Below are 21,655 nucleotides of genomic sequence, written 5' to 3'. Positions count from 1 at the left end.
TGAAAATGGCAATAGCAGGCTTACCATAAATCTAAAAGGGAAAGCAAAAGTATTGGAAAATATTAGTCCAATATAGTTTTCTTTTACTCTCTTGAGGTTTTCCCTCATCCCTTCAAATAAATGATTGTTTTCTTTACTAAACTGCAAAAGAACACATTATTGTGACACTACTGAGAGTTTCTGGTTGTCACGATAATAACACAATGAACATATTACGAGCATGCGTGTTTCAACTTTTATTACATTTTTATCAAACTGTAATTTGTACATTTTATATAAAAAGTAAACATTTGGAAGAGAGTCCTTAGGGGAAATTAAATGTCTCCCTTAGCCCTGACAAAATAAGGGAGCAATAAAAAAATAGGAAGAGTGTCCAGTCAGTATGAAAGCAGTTGGTTTATAATGAACTAACCATCCTTGTTACTGCTTTTCACTCCTATGAAGAATACTTTGAAGTCTGAAGTAACTGTTGTGTCTCCTGTTTGCAGCTCACTCTGTCATGGCTCTCAGGAGGGGTATATCCATTTAGGATGAACCCAGGTTTCTGCTCCCTAACATGGAGAAGGGAGTGAGTCTTGTTCTTCAAAGGGTGAGCCTAGAGAGGTAATTTGAGGTGAATGTCACATGGCTGTTGAGTGTATTTGGACCTCCAGACACACTCACAATACTGGACACAATGACTCACTGGGAGAACTCTCCACCAATCTGTAATTCATACAACATTTGACCAACAGTAAACACAATCTCACATCAGACTACTCAAATAAGACTGTATGACACATATTGACATAAATACATGGGTCGACTGTATATACCCATTGCTATCACGCTCTGTTCTGCCACAATTTACAATATCTTTGGGAGACATTCTAGATATGTGGTGCACACATCTATGTATGTCACACATGTTTTAACCTGTGGTGCTCCAGATAGTTAAGAACAATAAGAAATGAACAGTAAGATGTGAGACCTTTCCCTTGTAAAGTGCTGTGTAATAACAGTAATATTGGGACAAAGGAAGTCTGTTGAAACTGCAGAAAAGTGCAGAAAGGAGTTATCAAAGAGTTGATAACACATGGTCAAGATAGTATGTAATCTGAGGCGATATGACTTTAAAAAACGGTATCTTTGCAGCTGTTTGAAGACATAATGAAGTGCCAACTTCTCCTAGACATGAAATAGAGTGCGGCCACTCTCAGGTAAACAACAAGGCTTGCATGACACATATTTTAGTATAGATTTTTTGGCACAATGACCCAACACCTATATTTCTATATCACATAGCTTTAAAAAGTAAAACAAGTCCTCTATATCATATAATACAACCAATAAAAAGGCCACCATGAGGCTCTTGTCCTTGTAAGGTCTCTGCCTGAAAAACAGGTCCAAATGCCATCTTCTAGAAACAGTAAAGATGAGTTGTAGACAACGTGATTGGATAGATTGAGATGGTATCATATATATGGGAATTTCTCTCTGTCCGTCTCACACTTCTTCAGCAGGCCTGAGGAGATTGTCTTCACAGCCCTCATGGTCTCAGTGCAGGTGGGGTTGATCAGGGCTTCCGGGAGCAGGAAGCCAAAGTAGCCTGTGTCCCTCAGCTCAAAGGCAAAGGCATATGGGATCCCATTCCTATAGGCCCAGTCCATGGAACTGCCTGAGCTAACATCTGTGGGGAAGGAGAGAACCATAACCAATAAAACTATAAATAAAAGCTGAATATAATGCCCAATTCACACTTTTTACAAGCTCCCACAACACATGAACAAACAATGAAATACTGTATAAATTCTTAATCATACTTGAGTATGATACTAAATCAAAGGTATTGGTCATTTGCGTAACGACGTACCTAGCAACGCGACCTGCTGGAAATGCACAACTAGAGCTCAATGTGAATCACTGCTATTCTCCGGGGGTCGCGTGATATCAAAACATGTGGTGTTCACTTTCAAACCATTTAATGAGACAGATAATCTCCGACCAGGTATTATGGCACTTGACATGGGCTAAACTGATGTAACCACAGAGTGGTGGATCTAGAGTAGGGTGTAGGAGGAGGAAGAGGAGGAGGAGGAGGAAGAGGAGGAGGAGGAGGAAGAGGAAGAGGAAGAGGAGGAGGAGGAGGAGGAGGAGGAAGAGGAGGTATGTAACTCACACAGTGTGGTGGAGCTAGAGTAGGGTGTAGGAGGAGGAAGAGGAGGAGGAGGAAGAGGAAGAGAAGGAGGAGGAAGAAAAGGAGGAAGAGGAGGAGGAGGGGGAGGATGAGGAGGAGGAGGAAGAAGAAGAGGAAGAAGAAGAGGAGGAGAAGGAGGAGGAGGAAGAGGAGGAGGAGGAGGAGCAGGAGGAGGAGGAGGAGGAGATGTGTAACTCACACAGAGTGGTGGAGGCTGGTCCATATCTGTACCTCACTCCATAGGCAGAGTACAGGGCTGTCACTGCATTATGGGCAGCTGACTCCTGTAAGAGGGACAACACATCTCCAGCCTGTCAATCACTTGAACTCATATAAAAACCAGATAGACAGAGACATTTTTGATTGATTCTGGTCAGGGAGAACACTGTCTCTCACCACACAGCTGAAGTTGGGGATGGTGGCGTATTTATAGGAGTATGGGTAGAGCAGCATTTGGGCGTAGGCATGGATGGAGATGTAAGCTTTGACTCTCTTCTTGTGCTTGCGCAGGAACTTGGCGACGGCCTTGACCTCCGGTTCGGACTCGGGGAAGGGTCCACAGTACGTGTCATCACAGGGGTGGGAGGAAGCCCCCTCCTCTGAGAAAAAATATTTTCAAAAATCCCATTATGTGGTTGTTTGTTTCAGTGTCTTCATTTGAATGCAATTAAAACAGTGTCCGCTAAAGTAATCAATTGTAAACTGTATAAGGAACACACCGGGGACCACAGTGGGACATCTATTTAGTCGTCTGAACCGCATCAATCCCATTTTGCGCAAAAAGTTTGTTGGGACCAACTGTCATACTGTTGTTGCCTGCAAATAAATGTTGACAGAACTCCTCTAGGAGAGCTTTGACAGCTCACAAGATGTAGACAACACCTCTCGCCATTTTGCCAATGTCTCAAACTGGTTTTATTTGCATATTCTAAACACACAACAACAATTAGCCTGTAAATTACCCCTGGTATTATCTGCCCTTTAGAATGTGCGATTGGTCCCAATCTGAAGAGAAGGTTTCAAACAAACAACCTATTCTATATTCTTAGACAACAAATGGCTGTAGGTTAAATCATTAATACACACTGTGTTGAAGAAAATACCTCTACCACACTTATAGTTTGATTTATGGTTCCCCTCCCATTCTGTGCCATAATGACAAATGCTAACGCTAAGCAGAGCCCTATAATCATGTGGTTGTCATTCCATAATGAATACCCTATACATCAGTGGAGGCTGGTGGAGGCAGAAACCGGAGGACGGGCTCATTGTAGTGCATGGACTGGAATGAGGAATGGTGTCAGGAAAGCACTTGATACCATTCCTCATTCCAGTCCATGCATTACAATGACCCCGTCCTCCGATTTCTGCCTCCCTGCTGTACACAATGTCTGTGTTTTGCAGTGTGTGTGTGTTTTATGACTGGCTCCCACTGGCCCCAGAGTCAGTACTAAAATCTAGTCCTGGCCAACGTACCGTACCTGTACACAACAGGTTTAGTACCCAGGGAGTTATGAAAGAAGCACAAGGTAACGGGCCAGGCAGTGTTTCCTGTAAGCCAGCCTGCCTTCAGGGGGTGCTAGAGAGCTACAGTGCTCTTCAATCCAACGCAACAGATACAAAACATTTATGATTCTTTTGGTGAATCAATGAAACCCGCAACCAGTGTCTCATACAGGCCTTAGAGATAATCAGTGCCACATGCTCTCTCTCTCTCTCTCTCTCTCTCTCTCTCTCTCTCTCTCTCTCTTTCTCTCTGTCTCTCATCATCTTCATCTCAGTTCTCTCTCATTGCCATAAATATCCAATCTTTTCTCATGACAGACTGCAATTAGCCTATGAGAGCACACCTCCCTCCCTGAGAGATGATGATTGAGCAGGCGTGCCCCAGAAGACCCTCCCAGCCCCACACCCACGTTACCAGCATCACATCAAACAGAGGGAGTTGTCACCACACAAACATTTAATCCACAGCTTACACTAATTAGGCAGGCATAGCACCAGGAGACTCATCTCCAAGCAGTGGGGGAAGACACCAGAAGAGAGAGCACGCGCGCGAGAGAGAGAGAGAGAGAGAGGGGGGGGGGGGCATTTATACAGTACATATAAACAAGCACACACACACACACACACACACACACACACACACACACACACACACACACACACACACACACCTGTCTCCCGATCAATTTCCAAAGGACATGGCAGATTGAACTGCCAGTTCTATCTTTGAGCATTTCTTTTTTTTCTGTTCATCCTTTTCCATCTCATTGGGTTCTAGTCCTCATAGAAAGGTGAGAACACATTCATCAAACTCACCACACCACTTCACCTTCCAGTTCCTGTTAGCGTCCACACCCCGGCAGTGGTACTTGGCGTTTTTTGACCGTGTTTTCCTCCAGAAGCGGTCCTTGGTACAGAACAATGACATGGTCAATCCAATGACACATTGAAACTATCAATGATTGAATGTACTGAAGAAATGTTCATCTTCTAACAACAGAGTTGAACAGGACAGGACCCAGTTATTACACTTTAGCCATTATTTCTGCCTTAAGAGAGAGTATTATTATTATTATTATTATTATATAGACCTTATTCGATACAAGGGTTCTTCTACCAACTAAACCTAGAGGGGAGTGTCTGCAAGAGAGGGGAGAGTCACCGTGGTCCAGCTGTAGTGGTACCCATCTACGTTGAACACAGGCATGATGTAGAAGTTCAGCTGGTTCATCAGACGTCTCATCACAGAGTCGTACGGGTAGGAGTGCAGCGCCTACGGTAACAACACATCACGTTAGGGTTAGGGTTTGGGTTAGGGTTAGGGTTAACAACACATCACGTTAGGGTTAGGGTTAGGGTTAGGGTTAGGGTTAACAACACATCACGTACACCATCACAGATCCGTCAGCGTCCTCCGCTAAACAAATGAAACCAAACCAAGATGAAATGAAACGTGTTCAAGTCAACTCAATAAAAAAAGACTCATCGTGAACTACGGTATGACGAGGAATAAAGTGCGTTGAACTTCCGTCATGAGAGGAGCAACTGACCATCATCATGCTAGCTAGCGTACCCAACAGACAACATGTTTGTGACACCACCAGCACTGGGACTAGACAGAACAGACTGTCAGTGGCTTAATAGATGACCTGGACAGAGAACACACACCTGTGACACCACCAGCACTGGGACTAGACAGAACAGACTGTCAGTGGCTTAATAGATGACCGAGACAGAGAACACACACCTGTGTGTATACGCTATCACTGTCGTAGCTCAGCAGATAGTTATCCCTCATCCATAGTATTAGGCTAATGAATAGCCTGCAGGCTACAGTGGAGTATGGGGGAGAGAGCGAGAGAGAGAGAGGGAGAGAGAGCAGATTGGGAGTGGGGTAATACCTGCTCTGTAATCAGGCTCAGCCCAAGGTTAATCTGCTTTAGTACAGAGACAGAGTTCTGCCCTCCGGTGGCCAAATGGAGCAACTACTCTACTGCACTGACTCACACTCACAGGTATGGGGAGGGGGGGGGTCACACACCACCTGTGCACTACCACCACCACCACCACCACCACCACCACCACCACCACCACCACCACCACCACCACCACCACCCCCCACACTCTCTCTTTCTGCCTCCATGTCACTCTATTTTTTATCTTTCATTTGTTTCTCTCGCTCATTCTCACACAACAACTCCCTCTGTCATTCTTGTAACCTCTCAATCTACCCCCCTCCCCTTGCTTTGACCATTTCTCTCTCTCTCTCTCTCTCTCTCTCTCTCTCTCTCTCTCACACACACACATGCCCTCATACAACTGTGTCGCTCCTTTGGTGTCTGAGTAGCAGAATGCCCCTGCTAAATGGTCTTTACATGCTATGGTCTAACAATGTTACTGGTTGAAGGTGATTTGAGGTGACCTAATGGTGTGTGACGGTTCACTCTCCCACCGGACTGTGATGTGGCTCAGAGTTCACTAGAGGCAGAGAGCATGTCCTCAGGAGCGCTTATCACAGCACTATCAGAGGCTATTCAGTTGAATGTGTGTGTGTGTGTGTACGTGAGAGAAAGAGAAAGTGAGAGTGTGTGAGTGTATGCCTAGTGTGTGTGTGTGTGTGTGTGTGTGTGTGTGTGTGTGAGAGAGAGTTTGTGTTACAGTAACACAAGCTCAATTTCGTACCGTGTGCGAATCCCTGCATTGAGAGTACGAGGAGTCCAAATGTCTGGGAGGCGTTCAAGACGCCAGAACAAAGGTCACTCTAAACAGTTTTGCAACTGTTTGGACAGATGTTGACACATATGCTGTGGTGGAGGTGTAACTAAAGAGAGGCCTGTGTGCCTGGTGCTAATAGCAGTGGTTAAGTACCCGAAACAGACCTCCATTTTTTCGACCATCATTCAGGATGTGTTCAAGGACACAAACATCTAATCAGGATGGTTTACGTTATGACACAGTACACATCCAGTCATTGACTGCAGTGCAACGCATTGTTAAACACAGAGGTTTATTATTGTGAGCCTGAGACGGGTTAGGGAGGTGGAAGGCTCTTACCTCTTTGACGAACCACTGGCAGAAGGATGGTCCGATCCACTCCCTGGCGTGGACCCCACAGTCAATCCACACTGACTTCTTATGGGGCCGTGTTCTCTTTCCTAGCTGACAGGATAGGACGTCTGTCAGTCAACTTCAGAGGTGTGTGTGTGTGTGCGCACGCAAATGAGTGATTGTGTATGTGTGTGTGTGTGTGTGTGTCTGTGCGTGTGTTTGTGCATGCAAATGAGTGATTGTGTATGTGTGTGTGTGTGTGTGTGTGTGTGTGTGTGTGCATGCAAATGAGTGATTGTGTGTGTGTGCATGCATGCATGCGTGCATACGTGTGTGAGTGCATGCATGAGTGGTGTGTGTGCCCCCCCCCCCCACTCCTACCTGAAGCACATAGAGAGGCCTCCCCTCGTAGGACCTCCCTATGGAGAACATGTCCACTAGATGGGAGTGGGTCCTGTTCATCTCAAACATCCAACTCTGGATCTACACACACACACACACACACACACACACACACACACACACACACACACACACACACAAAAACACACACAAAAACACACACAGCAAAGAAGTTCAAAATCCTCTCACATGATCATTCATTAGGCTGGTGACAGCAATAACACGGTATATTGGGCATATGGTCCTCGTCAATCAGAGAAAAACCCATTAGCCTCTCGTAACTCTCTGAGATAAGGACACACCAGGGCGGGCATCCTATCAGCCCATCCCTCAACGCTACGGCCACACGTCACACTCTTAACTCTGTGAAAGAGCTCATTTCACGCCAGGCAGCGGCGTGGTGGTTGTAAATTGGCCGATGCTGATTCCGTGTGGGGATCCACACACGCTTATCCTGGGGTGGCTCTGGCTTCGTTTAGGACTCTGTTGACGCTCAGTAACTGGTCCGACACCCACTAAATCAGCCCTTTTCTCTCTCTTCCTGACCCAAATGTCCTATTCTCTACAGATGTTTAATCTAACGGTTCTTCACGGATGTGATGGAAAAGTACGTATTTGTTATGGTATGATATGACATGCTACAGACAGATGCTACATCCTTGGGTGTGTGTGTGTGTGTGTGTGTGTGTGTGTGTATTGGTGTACAGCACATCTACATGTTTGCATAAGTGAGTGTGCAAGCCTGTGTCTGAGGGAGATTGTATGAGCCCTGTGTGAGTGTGAGAGAAAGAGAGAACAAGAGCAGAGAGAGAGAGAGAGAGAGAGAGAGAGAGAGAGAGAGAGAGGGAGGGAGAGAACAAGAGCAGAAAGAGAGAGAGAGAGAGAGAGAGAGAGAGAGAGAGAGGGAGGGAGAGAACAAGAGCAGAAAGAGAGAGAGAGAGAGAGAGAGAGAGAGAGAGAGAGAGGAGAGAGAGAGGGAGAACAAGAAAGAGAGAGCGAGTGATAGAGAGAAAGAGAGGGGGGGAGGGAGAGAACAAGAGCAGAGAGAAGACGAGAGGAGAGAGAGAGAGAGAGAGAGTGCGTGAGAGAGAAAAAGAGACAGAGAGCGAGAGAGAGAGCGTGAGGAGGGGTTCAAAGCTGGTGGTAATGATGGGTTAGGGCAGCCTTGCTGAAAGCCTCCCTGGATCCCCCTATGAGAGTGTGGAATGCATGCGGGCCTGGCACTGGGCCTTGATAGATCCATGATTCAGGAGGTTGAATGCAAATGCACATCTCAAAGACTCCTGGCTGCTCTGGGAAAACAAACAGCCCTGAGGTGTGTGTGTGTCTGCACAGAGCTGCAGTGAGTGAGAGAGAGAGAATGTGTGTGTGTGTGTGTGTGTGAGCTGAGGAGTAAATGAGAGTGCTTTGTCCTCTACTGTGTGGGTCTTTAGAGAAGTCAAGTACTAGTAGTGAAGGTGTGTGTCTTTGTGTGTGTGTGTGTAGGTATGGTGTGTGTGTGTGTGTGTGTGTGTGTGTGTGTGTGTGTGTGTGTGTGTGTGTGTGTGTGTGTGTGTGTGTGTGTGTGTGTGTGTGTGAGAGAGAGAGAGAGAGAGAGAGAGTGGGAGAGAGGGAGAGAGAGAGAGAGACTGGGTATCATGCCCTACCTCCTCCAGAGAGTGGTACACCTCATAGTCATACTGAAACTCTGACCTCCGCTTCCGGGAGGAGCGATATCCTGTCTGCTTTTCAATTTCTTTCTGGAGATTGGAGATGAACACCCTGTGGAGAGGAGGGAGATGGGCTTTAGTCTGACAGACAGTCGGGAGTTTTCTCATCAAACCTTTACAGAGCTGCCTGCATATCTAATCACTCCATGCAAAACAGTTATCTACCGTATGCTGTGTCTGAGAGCAGGTTTTCCATCCGATTTTAATCAGTTTCACAGATGGTTCTCATTTAAAATATTCTCAAGGCCCTCATCAGAGTCTGAGGAAAACGTCCTTGGTGATTCAGCTTGGCGTTGTAACATCAAACACGAGGAGTCTTTTCTTTGACCTTGCTCTTATCGTTATTGTGCTTATTCCAGTGAGCTGACATTAACGTTGACTTTGCCCTTGCGTGAGCAGACGCCTTCCAGACGACTTCCAGACAGGTCTATTGTGATGATAGAGACCTCTGTGCATGTCTAAATAAAATGGAGAGGAACTATGTTGAAGAAACCTTTCTCAAAGCTTTACAGTCGGTGATGCATTGAAAGATCCCTCATTGACACTGTTTTGTCAAATGCGACACGCATACGTTTGGAACATGTTTTAATACCGTTGTACACATCATAAGAACAGCTGAAAGTTGAAAACAGAATCATGAATCATGAACACTGCGGACAGGTTTGAAAGTATAAATACGCTTAGAAGATCTGAATGATAGTTCATGTACAGTTTTTTGCTGTTTTGTATGTCAACAAGTATATTGCTAGCGACCATTGCTAACAAGTCCCTTTCATGATATCACACATACGCAAATCATATCAAGAGTGTGGTAAAACATAACATTATTTCTCTTTGAAATTAAGTCTTTTATCCCCCTCCCAATAAAAAACCACCCCCCACGGCCCTTTCCGACTCACACTGTATAAATTATCCCTCAAAGTCCCTCCAACTCTTAATATGCTGAGACACACAAGCCCACCAGTCTCAGATCACGTATACTGGCCACACTGGAATACATATACATCTATGAATGGTCTGAGAGAGAGAGAGAGAGAGAGAGAGAGAGAGAGAGAGAGAGAGAGAGAGAGAGAGTCCTCCCTGAGGATATAAATGACAATGGGAGTCTTTCTGGCTGTGGCTGCTTTGATAAAACTCCATATTTTGAACGCTGATTGTGATGATTGATGGGGTAGAGAGATGAAAGGCCTGCTTTAAGGAGCAAACTGGAAATGGAGCCTCCATGTAAGTGTGTGTGTGTGCGTGTGTGTGTGTGTGTGTGTGTGTGTGTGTGTGTGTGTGCTTTGAGGAGTGGATATGGATGGAACCCCCTTGCATGTGCAAATCATAATCGGTCTGGGGAAAGCTGGGCACTTCGGGACACCCTTTGAGCAATAGATGTTCCTCTTCCTATGGAGGGAGAGGGGGGTTGGAGAGTGTGTGTGTGTGTGTGTGTGTGTGTGTGCGTTTGCGTGTCTGTGTGTGTGTGTGTGTGTGTGTGTGTGCCTTACTTATAGTCAATGTGTTCCTGTTGCAGCCGTGCATGGAGCCCTGGCGTGTCGTTGTGTCTCACGTGTACGTCCACTGTGGCGTTGTGTCTGATCAGAGAGGCACTGTTGGGCTGCCACAGGTCCACCTGAGACACAAGAGAGAGACTTATTCAGACACAGTGAAACACACATACACATACACACACACACACACACACACACACACACACACACACACACACACACACACACACACACACAGGTCCGGCCGAGTCATCTGGCGGGCCCTAGGCGAGATCTTAACTTGGGGCCCAAACCCCAACCCTCATGCTCCCAATCTCTGCCCATGTCTCCAATCAAACCCTTGTCATTTTCTAAAAACACAAGGGAGTCACGAGGGTAGATTCTCAGTCCTTTACTGGTCCTATCCTGCCCTGACAACCAGTTTTACTGTACTGCCCTCTCTTGTAAGAAACAAGAACCTAGTTGAGCTGCAAAATATGAAATCTGTAATATTTATTTTTGAAAAGAAGGTCTTGCCTTTTTATACAAAGCTAAAACAACTAAGTTGCGATAACACAATTCTCTTTGTAGCAAAGAGTGAGATATCAAAAATCTGCCACGGCACTCCCATTGAAAGTCTTTACTTGCATTCCATTCTAATATTATATTACCTTGATTTTACCTTAACACACCTTATTCAAACATTTGTTGATTTTCACATCACATCATCCAAGATGATGTTGAAAGTTCTTGTGAATATCCAAACTTTCTCATACTTTGGAAAAGACATTAAATCCTGTACAAATATCAGTGCTGGTAATAACTTACGGTAAGGAGGTCCAAAGCACCGGGTCACAATATTGCTCTCTAAGATAAAATAAGAGAGTGCAATTCAAAGTCAACAACAGTGCTTATCATAGCATCAGTTGGCAAAGGAAGAGACTATTGTTTCATGGGTCAACCTAATATTGCTGCCACCCCTGGCCTGTAAGCGCCTAGACTGAACTGAATAACAGAATTCCAGTAAATAATAAAAGCAGTACCATTTTTTTGGTTTCAAAGGGTGAGAAATACGAGGTGTGGCGTGAGTGTGTGTGACACACTCAATGCGTGAGAGTTGTGTGTCAAATAATGTGCTGGATCAAGGAACACATACTGAAAGATGATGCCTTCTTTCAGACTCATTCCTGTACTACCCTCTGAGATTCTGAACTGTGAATTCTCTCTCTGTCTACTTTCTGCTGCTAAGCAAGTGTTCCGAATGATAGACTATTTCATTTGGGGGCCTTTAGACAATTGCAGGGCCCGAGGCTATCACCTACTTCGCCTTTGCTTCATGCCATCCCTTCCCACGTGTGCGTGCGCACACACACACACACACACACACACACACACACACACACACACACACACACATACACACAGAACTGCCTCTGGCATATCTCCTGAACAAATGCCTATAGTTTCCTGCTGCTAACAAACCCAGGCAGATAGTTCCACTTTAACTAGAACACATGGTGATAATGGCAGTCTGCAAAAACTTTCCGATCTGAGACTGTTCTCCATAGTACACATTTGAGCAGACCGGAATCACACAGGGTACGGGAACAGTTCAATAACAAATCGGAGCACACCCATTTGCGTAAAACTATTAACATTGGTTCGGCCTGTTATTTTAATGTGGCATTTGAATCCTGAGTGATTGAGTGAAAACCAGATAAATACAATATTACGGCTTTGGGCTTAGATAAGCATTAATATTATGAGTACGGTAAGTCTGTGCCCTCAGACCACGGGTGCGTTCGTTGGCTGTGTTTGGAGGGAATGTTGATGACTCTACACACAGTGTTAACGGCCCATAGACCCGGCCCTCCCACCGCCTCCCACATCATCATCATCACACACACCCTGCTGCTGTTTGACCCCCTGTTACCAGGCAAAGCCCTTTCCTTTCAACGCCTGCCAACAGATAGGACTGTTAGCTTTAGCTGAAATAACCTGCTCATTAGCCAGCTGCCGCTAGACAGCCGAATAAATACCCATATGTAAACCCTGCTACACAGACAGCTAGTATAGTCCTAGTTCAATGATACTTCTTCTCTGGTTAACTCTGTCTAAAGATGACCTACTGTCCTGTAAGATGATGAGACACTGCTAGCTACAGCATGTTACAAATGTGATGACGGTTGTACATTACAATACAATGGAATGACTGCTTCTGTGTCTGTTTCAGAGCTCACCGCACCATCTGGCTCTCATTTTCAGCAAGGGGGTGGAATCTTGCAGATTGGCACACATGCTTATTAATTGATGACATGGTTTCAATGGTTTGCAGAACATCATGCTACCCACTTAGCGCTAAACAGAACACTACAGTATAATGGGTTAAAAAAACAACTCTTTGACCATGAAAATTGTATGGTGTCCTCAAATTTACTCGGCTACTCAAAGCCAACTTAAACCTCCAAATGGCCGAGAGCACCATTGTTACTGTAAACGTTTCAACATAATGGCTTCTTTGCTGGCCTAACAAATCAACCAGCACATGCCCAAATGCCCCCAGAGCATCCCTATCAGATAACACGGTTCCTTCCCAATAAAGCCCTCATAGATCCTAGTCAAGGTTTCCTCTATTTATTGACACTAATGGCTCCTACAGATGCATTCCTTTGCTGACTGAAGGGCTTTATTTGGTAACGTTATCACACGGGATAAGATTACTCCAATCCTTTATCTCTGGATTGTTTACAGGATTTTATTCGTGGTAATGAAATAGTTATAAATTGAGGTTGTTTTATCATGGTGTGTATGGAGAGATGCATGGAAAGAACGAGTGGGCAATAGTAACTGTTCAGTGCTGGGACGTACTGTAGACAAGCTACCTAGAGGCCACTAAGGCGAAATTCTATCTCTGTGTTTGTAATGCCAGAGAAGTGACAGTAGACAGATTGACCATAATAATAGCTTTCAATGGTTTCATTGACCAACAAAGGTCAAAGCATGACACATGACGTCTCCACTCGTACCTATAAATGTTCTTCACCCTCACTACTACGACTACCCTTAATCCTGTTTGATTTTTAAATGTTTTATTGGGATGAAATGTATGCCATCTTTTCATTCAACACAATTTCTTCAGGAATAATTCTCTCGAATTGTGTAGCTGTATGGACAACGTTTCTTATATGACATTAAATGGACGTCAGATCTCCATCTGACCCCTCTCCCTCCCTGAGGGTGAAGAGTGTGACTTTGGCTCCTGCGGCGTCGCGGCGAGGCTAAGCTAATGAAAACACATCGCTACAGCAGCTGTCCAAACACAAGTCCCTACGTCTTCTCAGTCTACCTCCAGACCCACCGTCCCTCCTTAGACAAATCCCCAGACCAGACCAAGACCAACAGCCAAACACTGCCCTGTTTTTCATCACCATAAATCACTACCATTAGGGCCATTTACTCCCCCCCCCCCTCTCTATCTTTCTTTTCACTCTCTGGGACATGTTTCTCTTAGTGGTTCAGTACCAGCCACAGCCCAAAAAGACATCTGAACGTGGCCAAGCACGCCTCTTGCTGTCCCAAATATGGTCCAACACAGCCAAAATAGTGAACCACTGCACAACACAGCCCTAAACAACCAACAAACATGACGTACAAAGTGGAATGCATACAAATGTGCATTTCCACCCAGTTTCTAAACAACCTTGACCGCTCGGGTTCCGCCATTATTTTCATAGGATACTAATAACATCAGGTCTTCCTGTGAAAGGGCATCTTCAAATAGAATACGACGTACAGGGAAAGTCCACATTTTTCCCACAATTGCTGTGTAATGAGTCCCAACTGGAATGGAGAATTGAGGAGATGCCTGAGGAGAGACTCCAACTCTGGTAGTGACCATGAACCACGTGTCACTCTCACTGCAGCCTACCCAACAGCACAGTCTGCATCTCTGTACAACAGATCAACAAAGGAAGGTCTTTGACTGTTGGTACTGGAGTGACAGTTCCTCGTAGATGGCAACAGTGTATATTTTCTTCCCCAGCTTGGTAAACAGAAACATTGATCTTTCTCAGCTGTGAAACCGAGCGTCCAACCAAATAAACCCTGCCTGCAATGCAAAGATAAAGGGCCCTCCATCTTCCCTCCACCAACCTCTCTCAGACTGAGGTGTTCAGTGAAGTGGAAGGGCCGCTCACACAAACATCCAGACACACTGTGGTGGCTACATCTCTCAGTGTGACTCAGTGAAGATGTTCTGTCTGTGGCAGATGTCCATGCTTCGCTGCTTGTTATCTCGTTGTCCCTCTCGCAGGCTCTCTGTCACTCTGCCACCCGGTCCCTGGATGTCACACATCACCTGTGATGGGACTAGTTGCTGAGTGTCACATGAAGACTGGGCCCATGGGAGGACATGAGGGGAATCTATCACACACACACACATACACTCGGGTGAGGAGCGGGTGTTTTTGAGCTCTGTGAAAGCTGACTCTGACTGAGCCTGTCAGACAGTTTGGAGTGAGGGTGAAATGTTAAGGGTAGAAGAGCGACTGCTTTTGTTCCAGACCAGCACTAACATATTAGTATCTCAACCAATCATCAAGCCCTTCAAAAAAGTAGCTGAATAAGGCGTGTTCGTTCTGGGCTGGAACAAAAGCCTGCACATCCTGGGGGTTCCCCAAGACCAAAGTGGAGAGACACTGATGTAAAAAACGATATAAAACGGGGTCAACTGTGGGTGTGTCTGTCAGACATCAGTAACAGCACTCATAATCCACCTATATCTACCTGACAAAAGACAACCAGACGTGCTAATCTCACCTCCGGCTCAAACTACACACCCACCAGTTCACCAGGGATCTCTCTCCTCCATAATGCCCATGTTAGCAATGCATTTCTACTGGTACCTATTTGCGAAATACTTAATCAGCTAACGCCCCCAGTGGAAAGTAGATTGTGCCAAACTGTGAGTTGAGTATAAATCACCCTATACAATGAGATGATATGAGAGGGCATAAGCTCTATCTGGGAATCAGATATGTCCGAGACAGCTTAATCTGCATAATTCACTTGTGACACGGTAATCCCCCTCATCTCATAACTCTCGCTCACAAGCAGAAATATGATCAGCGGTTCTGTCACATTGTCATTCTGTCACGTCCCTGTACCACAGCAGCCTGGGAGGCGTTACAGCCACTGTGTCATAATCAGAGATGATGACTCTGTGTGTGTGTGTGTGTGTGTGTGTGTGTGTGTGTGTGTGTGTGTGTGTGTGTGTGTGTGTGTGTTTCTGTGTGTGTATGTGTGTGTGTGAGAGAGAGAGAGAGGACAAGAGGGGGGGGGAGTAAAAGAGAGTATAAAAGATAGGAGCTTACCCTGAGATTTCCTAGAAGTTTCTTTACCAGCTGAACCTCCTCATTATTGCTGGGAGTTATCCTGAAGACTTGATCGCTGTAAAAGCAGAATAATAATGTCAGTACCTAGTTATTTCTTCAGCTTGTCACAATGTTGTTTACAGCTGAGGGGAAAAAACTTTCCTCCTGAGCTATTCCAATGGTTTAGTGCCTGCTGCCACTTATAGAGACATGATGTGAACTAAAGTCTTTAGAGTGGGAGTACTTAGGGTGGGGTTCAGTGGAGGCTGGTGAGGATAGAAATCGGAGGATGGGCTCATTGTAATGCATGGAATAGAATGAGGAATGGTATCAAACACGATTCCTCATTCCATTCCATGCATTACAATAAGCCTGTCCTCCGATTTCTACCTCCACCAGCCTCCCCTTGTGTGGTTAAAACCTCTTATAGTCCACATACTGCATCAGTACTGTAACCATACATAATCTGCCCGCCTATACAGACAACCACAGCAAGATGAAAGTGCTCCGCAGGATTTCGAAAAAACACTTAACTAAAAGCACATCCTTTAAAAACATCTCTGCCACAGTGTCACGGTTTACGCAGGTCTCTTTGTAGTGACCGGGAAATGACTGGAGTGGTGTTTCAAGGCTGAAAGGGTAGTTCCTGCATTATCGTGTGGCATTGATGGCAAGGTCAAACCAGAGTTGAACAATCTGGCTGACACTTGATTGTAGGATCATGTTGCAGAGTGCTGTGTTCCATATACAGGTAAAGGAGACATGGTGTCTGTTATTACAATGCAGATTTTAAGAGAGAAAGGTGAGAATCAGGAGATTAACATACAATCTATTTTGAATCGTATCCTTTATGACCACAACATGACACTAGATACAGTAGTATATGAATCATGACTGTGGGTGAAGCCCAGATATCCTGACAGGTGTACACATGGAAAACAGATGAGTCAGATACTACTACTAATACTATTCAATCCTCATTTCACCTGTATTACACCTGCCCGAGTTTCTTGTACTCATAGGATACAAAAGGACACACTGAGAATAGATTCACACTGATGATAACATCAAGACAACAAGGTCATAACAAAGACAAGCCACTGCAGTAGCCCTCTGTGTTTGGCTAGTGAACACCATGTGGACCACCAAAGCTATCTCCTTTCATAGTTTGGCTTTTGAATCGCTCCACACAGAGCGAGCTCACTTACGAGATTTATGTGTGCAACACAGTTCTGAATCTGATGATATCTCACTGACATTCAGAGCAATCAGTACCAATAATCTAACTAAATACTATTTGATTGATATATACAATGATATATACAATAACTACTTTTTTTGATAAATAACTCTTATTTTAATATAATTTATAAATAATAAATAACAACTTATTTTAATCAATGACCTGAGTAACTAATTGTGATATAAAGTGATTATAAAGAGTGATTACTGATGGTTACGATTGCTCATTTATCAACACATTCCTCCATGTATTATAACCAATTTCCTACACTTATATGCAATTTGGCACACTGTGTATACACTTCACACAAATGCTTGTCATTGTATCAAAGTACAGTACCGCACACACAAACACATTCCCATTGACCAGGCTCACTGGCCCCTGTGAGTGTTTACAAGATAGCCTACATATAAGTCTCCAAGGATCTGTCAGTGTCAGCTGATGAGCGAACGTTCACACACACACACACACACACACACACACACACACACACACACACACACACACACACACAAACAAAGACAAAGCCTGGCATTCTGTATCTGTGTATCAGGAGCAGGGCTCTACGCAGCACTGGGTATCCTTCTCTCTCTTGTTCTCTGTCTCTCTCTCACACACGCACACGCACACGCACGCACACACACACACACACACACACACACACACACACACACACACACACACACACACACACACACACACACACACACACACACACACACACACACAGGAGAAGGTGAGAAGGTGCTGAATGTTGCACTCCCTTTATTGCCCCGATGCTAGGCTCCCATCGATGGTATGGATCAACACAATGGTAACTCCCTATAGAGTGATGGAATTTACAACACATAGAGTGTCCATACTCCAGACCTATACACACATGGAGCCACCATCCCTAGGGGAACTAGCTACAAATCATCATAAACCCTCTTTCTCCCTCACTGTCCCAAACATCCCTGTGTGTGTCTCTCTCACGATTTCTCTTTCTCCCATTCTCTCTGTCCCTTCTTTCTCCCATTCTGCCTCTCCATGCCCTTCTCGCTCTCTCTCTCTCATTTCATCTCTTTTTTCCACCTGGTCTTTGACAATGTGACACAGGAAGTTGGGCCCCCGTCAACAAAGGGCCACTAAAGGGTGAGAGAGGGAGGGGGGACAAAGGGACAGCAGCACACCCCTGAACTCCAGCGGCAGGAAGAAAGGCCACCAACTGCCAAGGTGACAGGCAGCTTCAATACTCCCCATGTTAGACTCTGAGGGCCTTTAAAGGAAAGTAGAGGAGAACCTGGAGGTACAAATCCTGTCTGGTTTCACAGGAAACACTTCAAATGCACAAATTTGTTTACTGTTTTATTTTGTTGAATCTACTATGTCTCTGAAAACAACAGACCAAGATGTTAACCGTCTCTCATTTCTTCACAGATACATTATTGATGGCAATGAGGACTCTCGAAAGTCTAAACAATCCGCCATGGCTACAATCAGGCATGACTTCAGAAAGCGGCATCTATTGCCATCAACATTGAGTCATCTTTTATCTCCAGGCGATCCCCAATGGATCACAGACTCGGTCTGTCATAACAGAGGCTTCTGAGTCCTCAAAGCTATCTACTGTAGCTGCAAGCAGGGCCAGCGTGTCATTCTATCGGGACTAAAGCTGTCTTCAAGCTGTCAGTCTGACGATTCCCTCAGCACTTTTTGTGACAATAACTGTTTAAATGAACCCACCGGCCCTCAAACACAAAGCACTTCTGTTTCTAAAGTCTTTTGGGATACTGAGACACACAGGTTCTGTTAACGTCACTCTCTGTGTTGAGGGGGAAGGGTTATGAGCTTCTGCAACACAATATAGAATTAAGCTGTGTGTACTGTATAAGGTCATGCTCAGCCAATTTGCCCTCACCAACAATAAAGACATGATACAAGGTTGAACAAACGAGATCATTTAGACCTTTAAGACTAAGGGTTCATTGTGCGGTTCATCCGTCTACATGGGGACAACACCCACCATCGTATGGAATGTTCAACTGAACAGAGATCCCTACAGTGTTCCATGTTGGGACTTTTGCTTTCTTGCCCTCAGCTTCCTACCTTGTTAAAAGCAGGGATCGTCTGTGTGGAGCAGCTGGGGCTTGGGTGGGGTGCAGAGCTTTGGAACAGGTCCAGGGTGCAGTAGAGAGAGAGAGAGACAGAGAGAGAGGGGGGGGGGGGGGGGGGGGGTCTAGGGGCGTCTTTCCGGCAGTGGTGGTCCCACTGAGCCTCCAAAAACTCCCCCAGAAGCTAACGACTAAAAATGTCCCAGAAGTGCCCATGACTGGCAATGGAATATATATATATATACACATATATATAAAAAACGTCATTCGTTCCTAAGAACTCTCGGAGTTCAGAAAGGTAGTTGAATCAGTCTATGGATTGATAACATACCCCCCAAAACAACCTTCAACTACAGTGTTTGTGAGAAGGCAACCAGGTACACTATGAAAGATCTGATATGGACTCAGTATGTGTCCAGGTTCAATTCACAGAGATCAGGAGCAGAGAGGCAATTTCCAAGCGGAGATGCAGGCAAATTACATGCCTTACTAGAGGTGGGGAAGATGTGTGTGATCAAAAACATTTCTGTGTTGTGACTGGTTTACCAGTGCCAGTTGCTGCATCTCCAATGTGCTTATCAGCAGGGATGAGAGAGTTGCTCTCTGTGCCATGACATGAGAGACACAGGCTCTATCTAGTTTCCATCAGAAAACATGTGTACCCATATGTCCTAAATGTATGAATAGGTAGGCCTACTGTAGGCCTATAGACACAACATGTTATGTCTCCAGAAGAGAATATTTATATATGAGAAATGTTAGCCATACAGACTTTGTACATTATACCTCCTTTCAACACAGGACGCCTGATAAGCCCCCCTTGATGTATAGATAATGTTGGTTTCAGTAGCCAACTGAAGATACAGATCACTGTACTGCTTTCGAGTTTTTATCTCATAGGGTTGAACATGAATGAGAGCTCTTAGGACTCAACTTACTCTCACAGTCACAAGGCGCACGCATTAATGAGAATCCTTACCCTGCGTAGCGGTTGTTGTAGAGGTACCCACCGACGGGACCTAGCACGTTGCTGAAGATTATCACACAACCCAGTAAAACCCAGGCGCGAAATGGACATCTAACGCCCAGTGCCATGCTGGTCAAAAATAAATAATGACAGGCGAGATTCTCGCCCTCCGAGATGATTTTTCTGCAGGCTGCAGCTCAACTTTGAATAAGAATATAAACTGTGATTAAAAATAAGGATGTTCCCGTCAACAGGTTTAAAGTGTCCCGGGTCGCTCGTGCGTCCTCGTTGTCCCGTTGACAATTGCGCAGAAGTGCCGCTGAGGTGCTAACGTCGGTCAACTGGCACCGGGGAGGCATTTACCCACCTCTTTGAAGGTGGTGGGAATTCCAGCGTATCCCGTCTTTTTAAAATGTAGAGTATCTTTGTCACGTGACCTGGTGTCAGGGAGGTTAGTAACTGGATCCCTCTCCCGTGTGGATACGGGGACGATCAGCGCGCACCGGATAATCAGTGTGAACAGCGAATTAACCGAAGCGAGGTGGCTATTTAAATCGCTTTTCACCGTGTGCATGGTGATATAGACCATATGTCTCTTGCATAATACAGTCTAACTTCCTCTATGCCTCATCCAGATGTTAAATGTAACTTTTTAGGTGTTTCAGACAAATTGTGAACTACTTCAGTAGGCAGCAACTTGCAGGGAAACTGTTTTAAGAGATGTTATTTTAATCCATTAGGAAACATTCAAGAGAATTTGTGATTATTTGTTCTTTTCTGACCATGCCTCTATTTTACACCAATGCATGCTTATACAACACACGTTTATAGAGAATTCTCTATTTTTCTCAGTTTTGTTTCTTTCATCTTTAAAACAAACCATGTTTTTGGGACTTCAGTGCTGAAAAACAACCTGAATCCACTCAGTGTGCTCAATGTGTTTCCCCCCCATTAAACTCAGGAACACATTCACAGACCTCCTCAGATCTCATTTGCATCCTATAGAACCTTTTTATTGCCCAATGAAGAACCGTGGTTCCTGTTTACTTGGTGGCTCTCATCACACTCCGAAAGCTTTAGGTGGGTCACACTTCTATAGATGTGTAGATCAGTCAACCAGTGCACTAGACTATGAGTTCAGCCAGTGATGACTGGGTCATCCTCCCAGCCTCAGTGGCTTGGCTTGTCTCCATCAGGAATCCCTCGGTGGCTCTCCCTGTTATTCTAGGCTTTGCGTGACTCCGTTTGATCCTCTACTTATCATCCAGTGCGGTGATTAAACATCTAAGTCAACTGCCTGGCTTTTCCCTTTGTGATTGCATGGCGGCAGCACATTTTTCACATGCTTTCCCCCTATGTCAACACTGCACCACCTGTTTTACAACCAATTACTGTACAACAGATCATTCCCCCCAAACAGACACAGACAGGAATGCTGAGTCCCACCCAGCTCATTGAACAAGAGAGGGAGCGATCGCTGTGTGGATGTTGTACTGTTGTACTGTACTGCTCTTCCAAGAGCATCATGTTCCTAAAGGCCTTTTTAACAATATGAGGTGTGTTCAGGTTAGTGTACTGAAACAGCAACTACACCTTCACAGTGTGTCTCTAAACTGTAGCATTGGATGAAGCAGAGAGGCTGTAATGTCTCACACACCCAAGCTCAC

At 45.1% G+C, this 21,655-nt stretch overlaps 1 protein-coding gene across 1 annotated transcript; it reads right to left on the bottom strand.

Annotated features, from left to right (window-relative positions):
• Positions 1-223: 223 nt before the first annotated feature.
• On the bottom strand, positions 224-20,255 carry cpa6 (carboxypeptidase A6). Its single transcript, XM_083675059.1, has 11 exons — positions 20,001-20,255; positions 15,686-15,761; positions 10,332-10,456; positions 8,779-8,893; positions 7,112-7,213; positions 6,737-6,841; positions 4,845-4,955; positions 4,499-4,589; positions 2,573-2,775; positions 2,376-2,460; positions 224-1,669 (listed from the first exon to the last, which is right to left on the bottom strand). The coding sequence occupies exons 1-11, from the start codon at positions 20,114-20,116 to the stop codon at positions 1,455-1,457; spliced, it is 1,344 nt and encodes a 447-aa protein (XP_083531185.1). The 5' UTR covers positions 20,117-20,255; the 3' UTR covers positions 224-1,454.
• Positions 20,256-21,655: the final 1,400 nt, after the last annotated feature.

Source organism: Argentina silus (genome assembly GCF_951799395.1).
Source record: "Argentina silus genome assembly, chromosome: 1".
NCBI classification, from domain to species: Eukaryota; Metazoa; Chordata; class Actinopteri; order Argentiniformes; family Argentinidae; genus Argentina; species Argentina silus.
Note: the sequence above shows the minus strand (reverse complement) of the source record. Positions and strands in the feature narration are given on the sequence as shown.

Excerpts from the sequence above, each read along its gene's own strand:
- cpa6 (XM_083675059.1), bottom strand. The coding sequence starts at position 20,116 with ATGGCACTGGGCGTTAGATGTCCATTTCGCGCCTGGGTTTTACTGGGT. Across the intron at positions 6,842-7,111 it reads GGCCTCTCTATGTGCTTCAG|CTAGGAAAGAGAACACGGCC; the intron begins GTAGGAGTGGGG and ends CTATCCTGTCAG. Across the intron at positions 4,590-4,844 it reads ACCACTACAGCTGGACCACG|GACCGCTTCTGGAGGAAAAC; the intron begins GTGACTCTCCCC and ends TTCTGTACCAAG.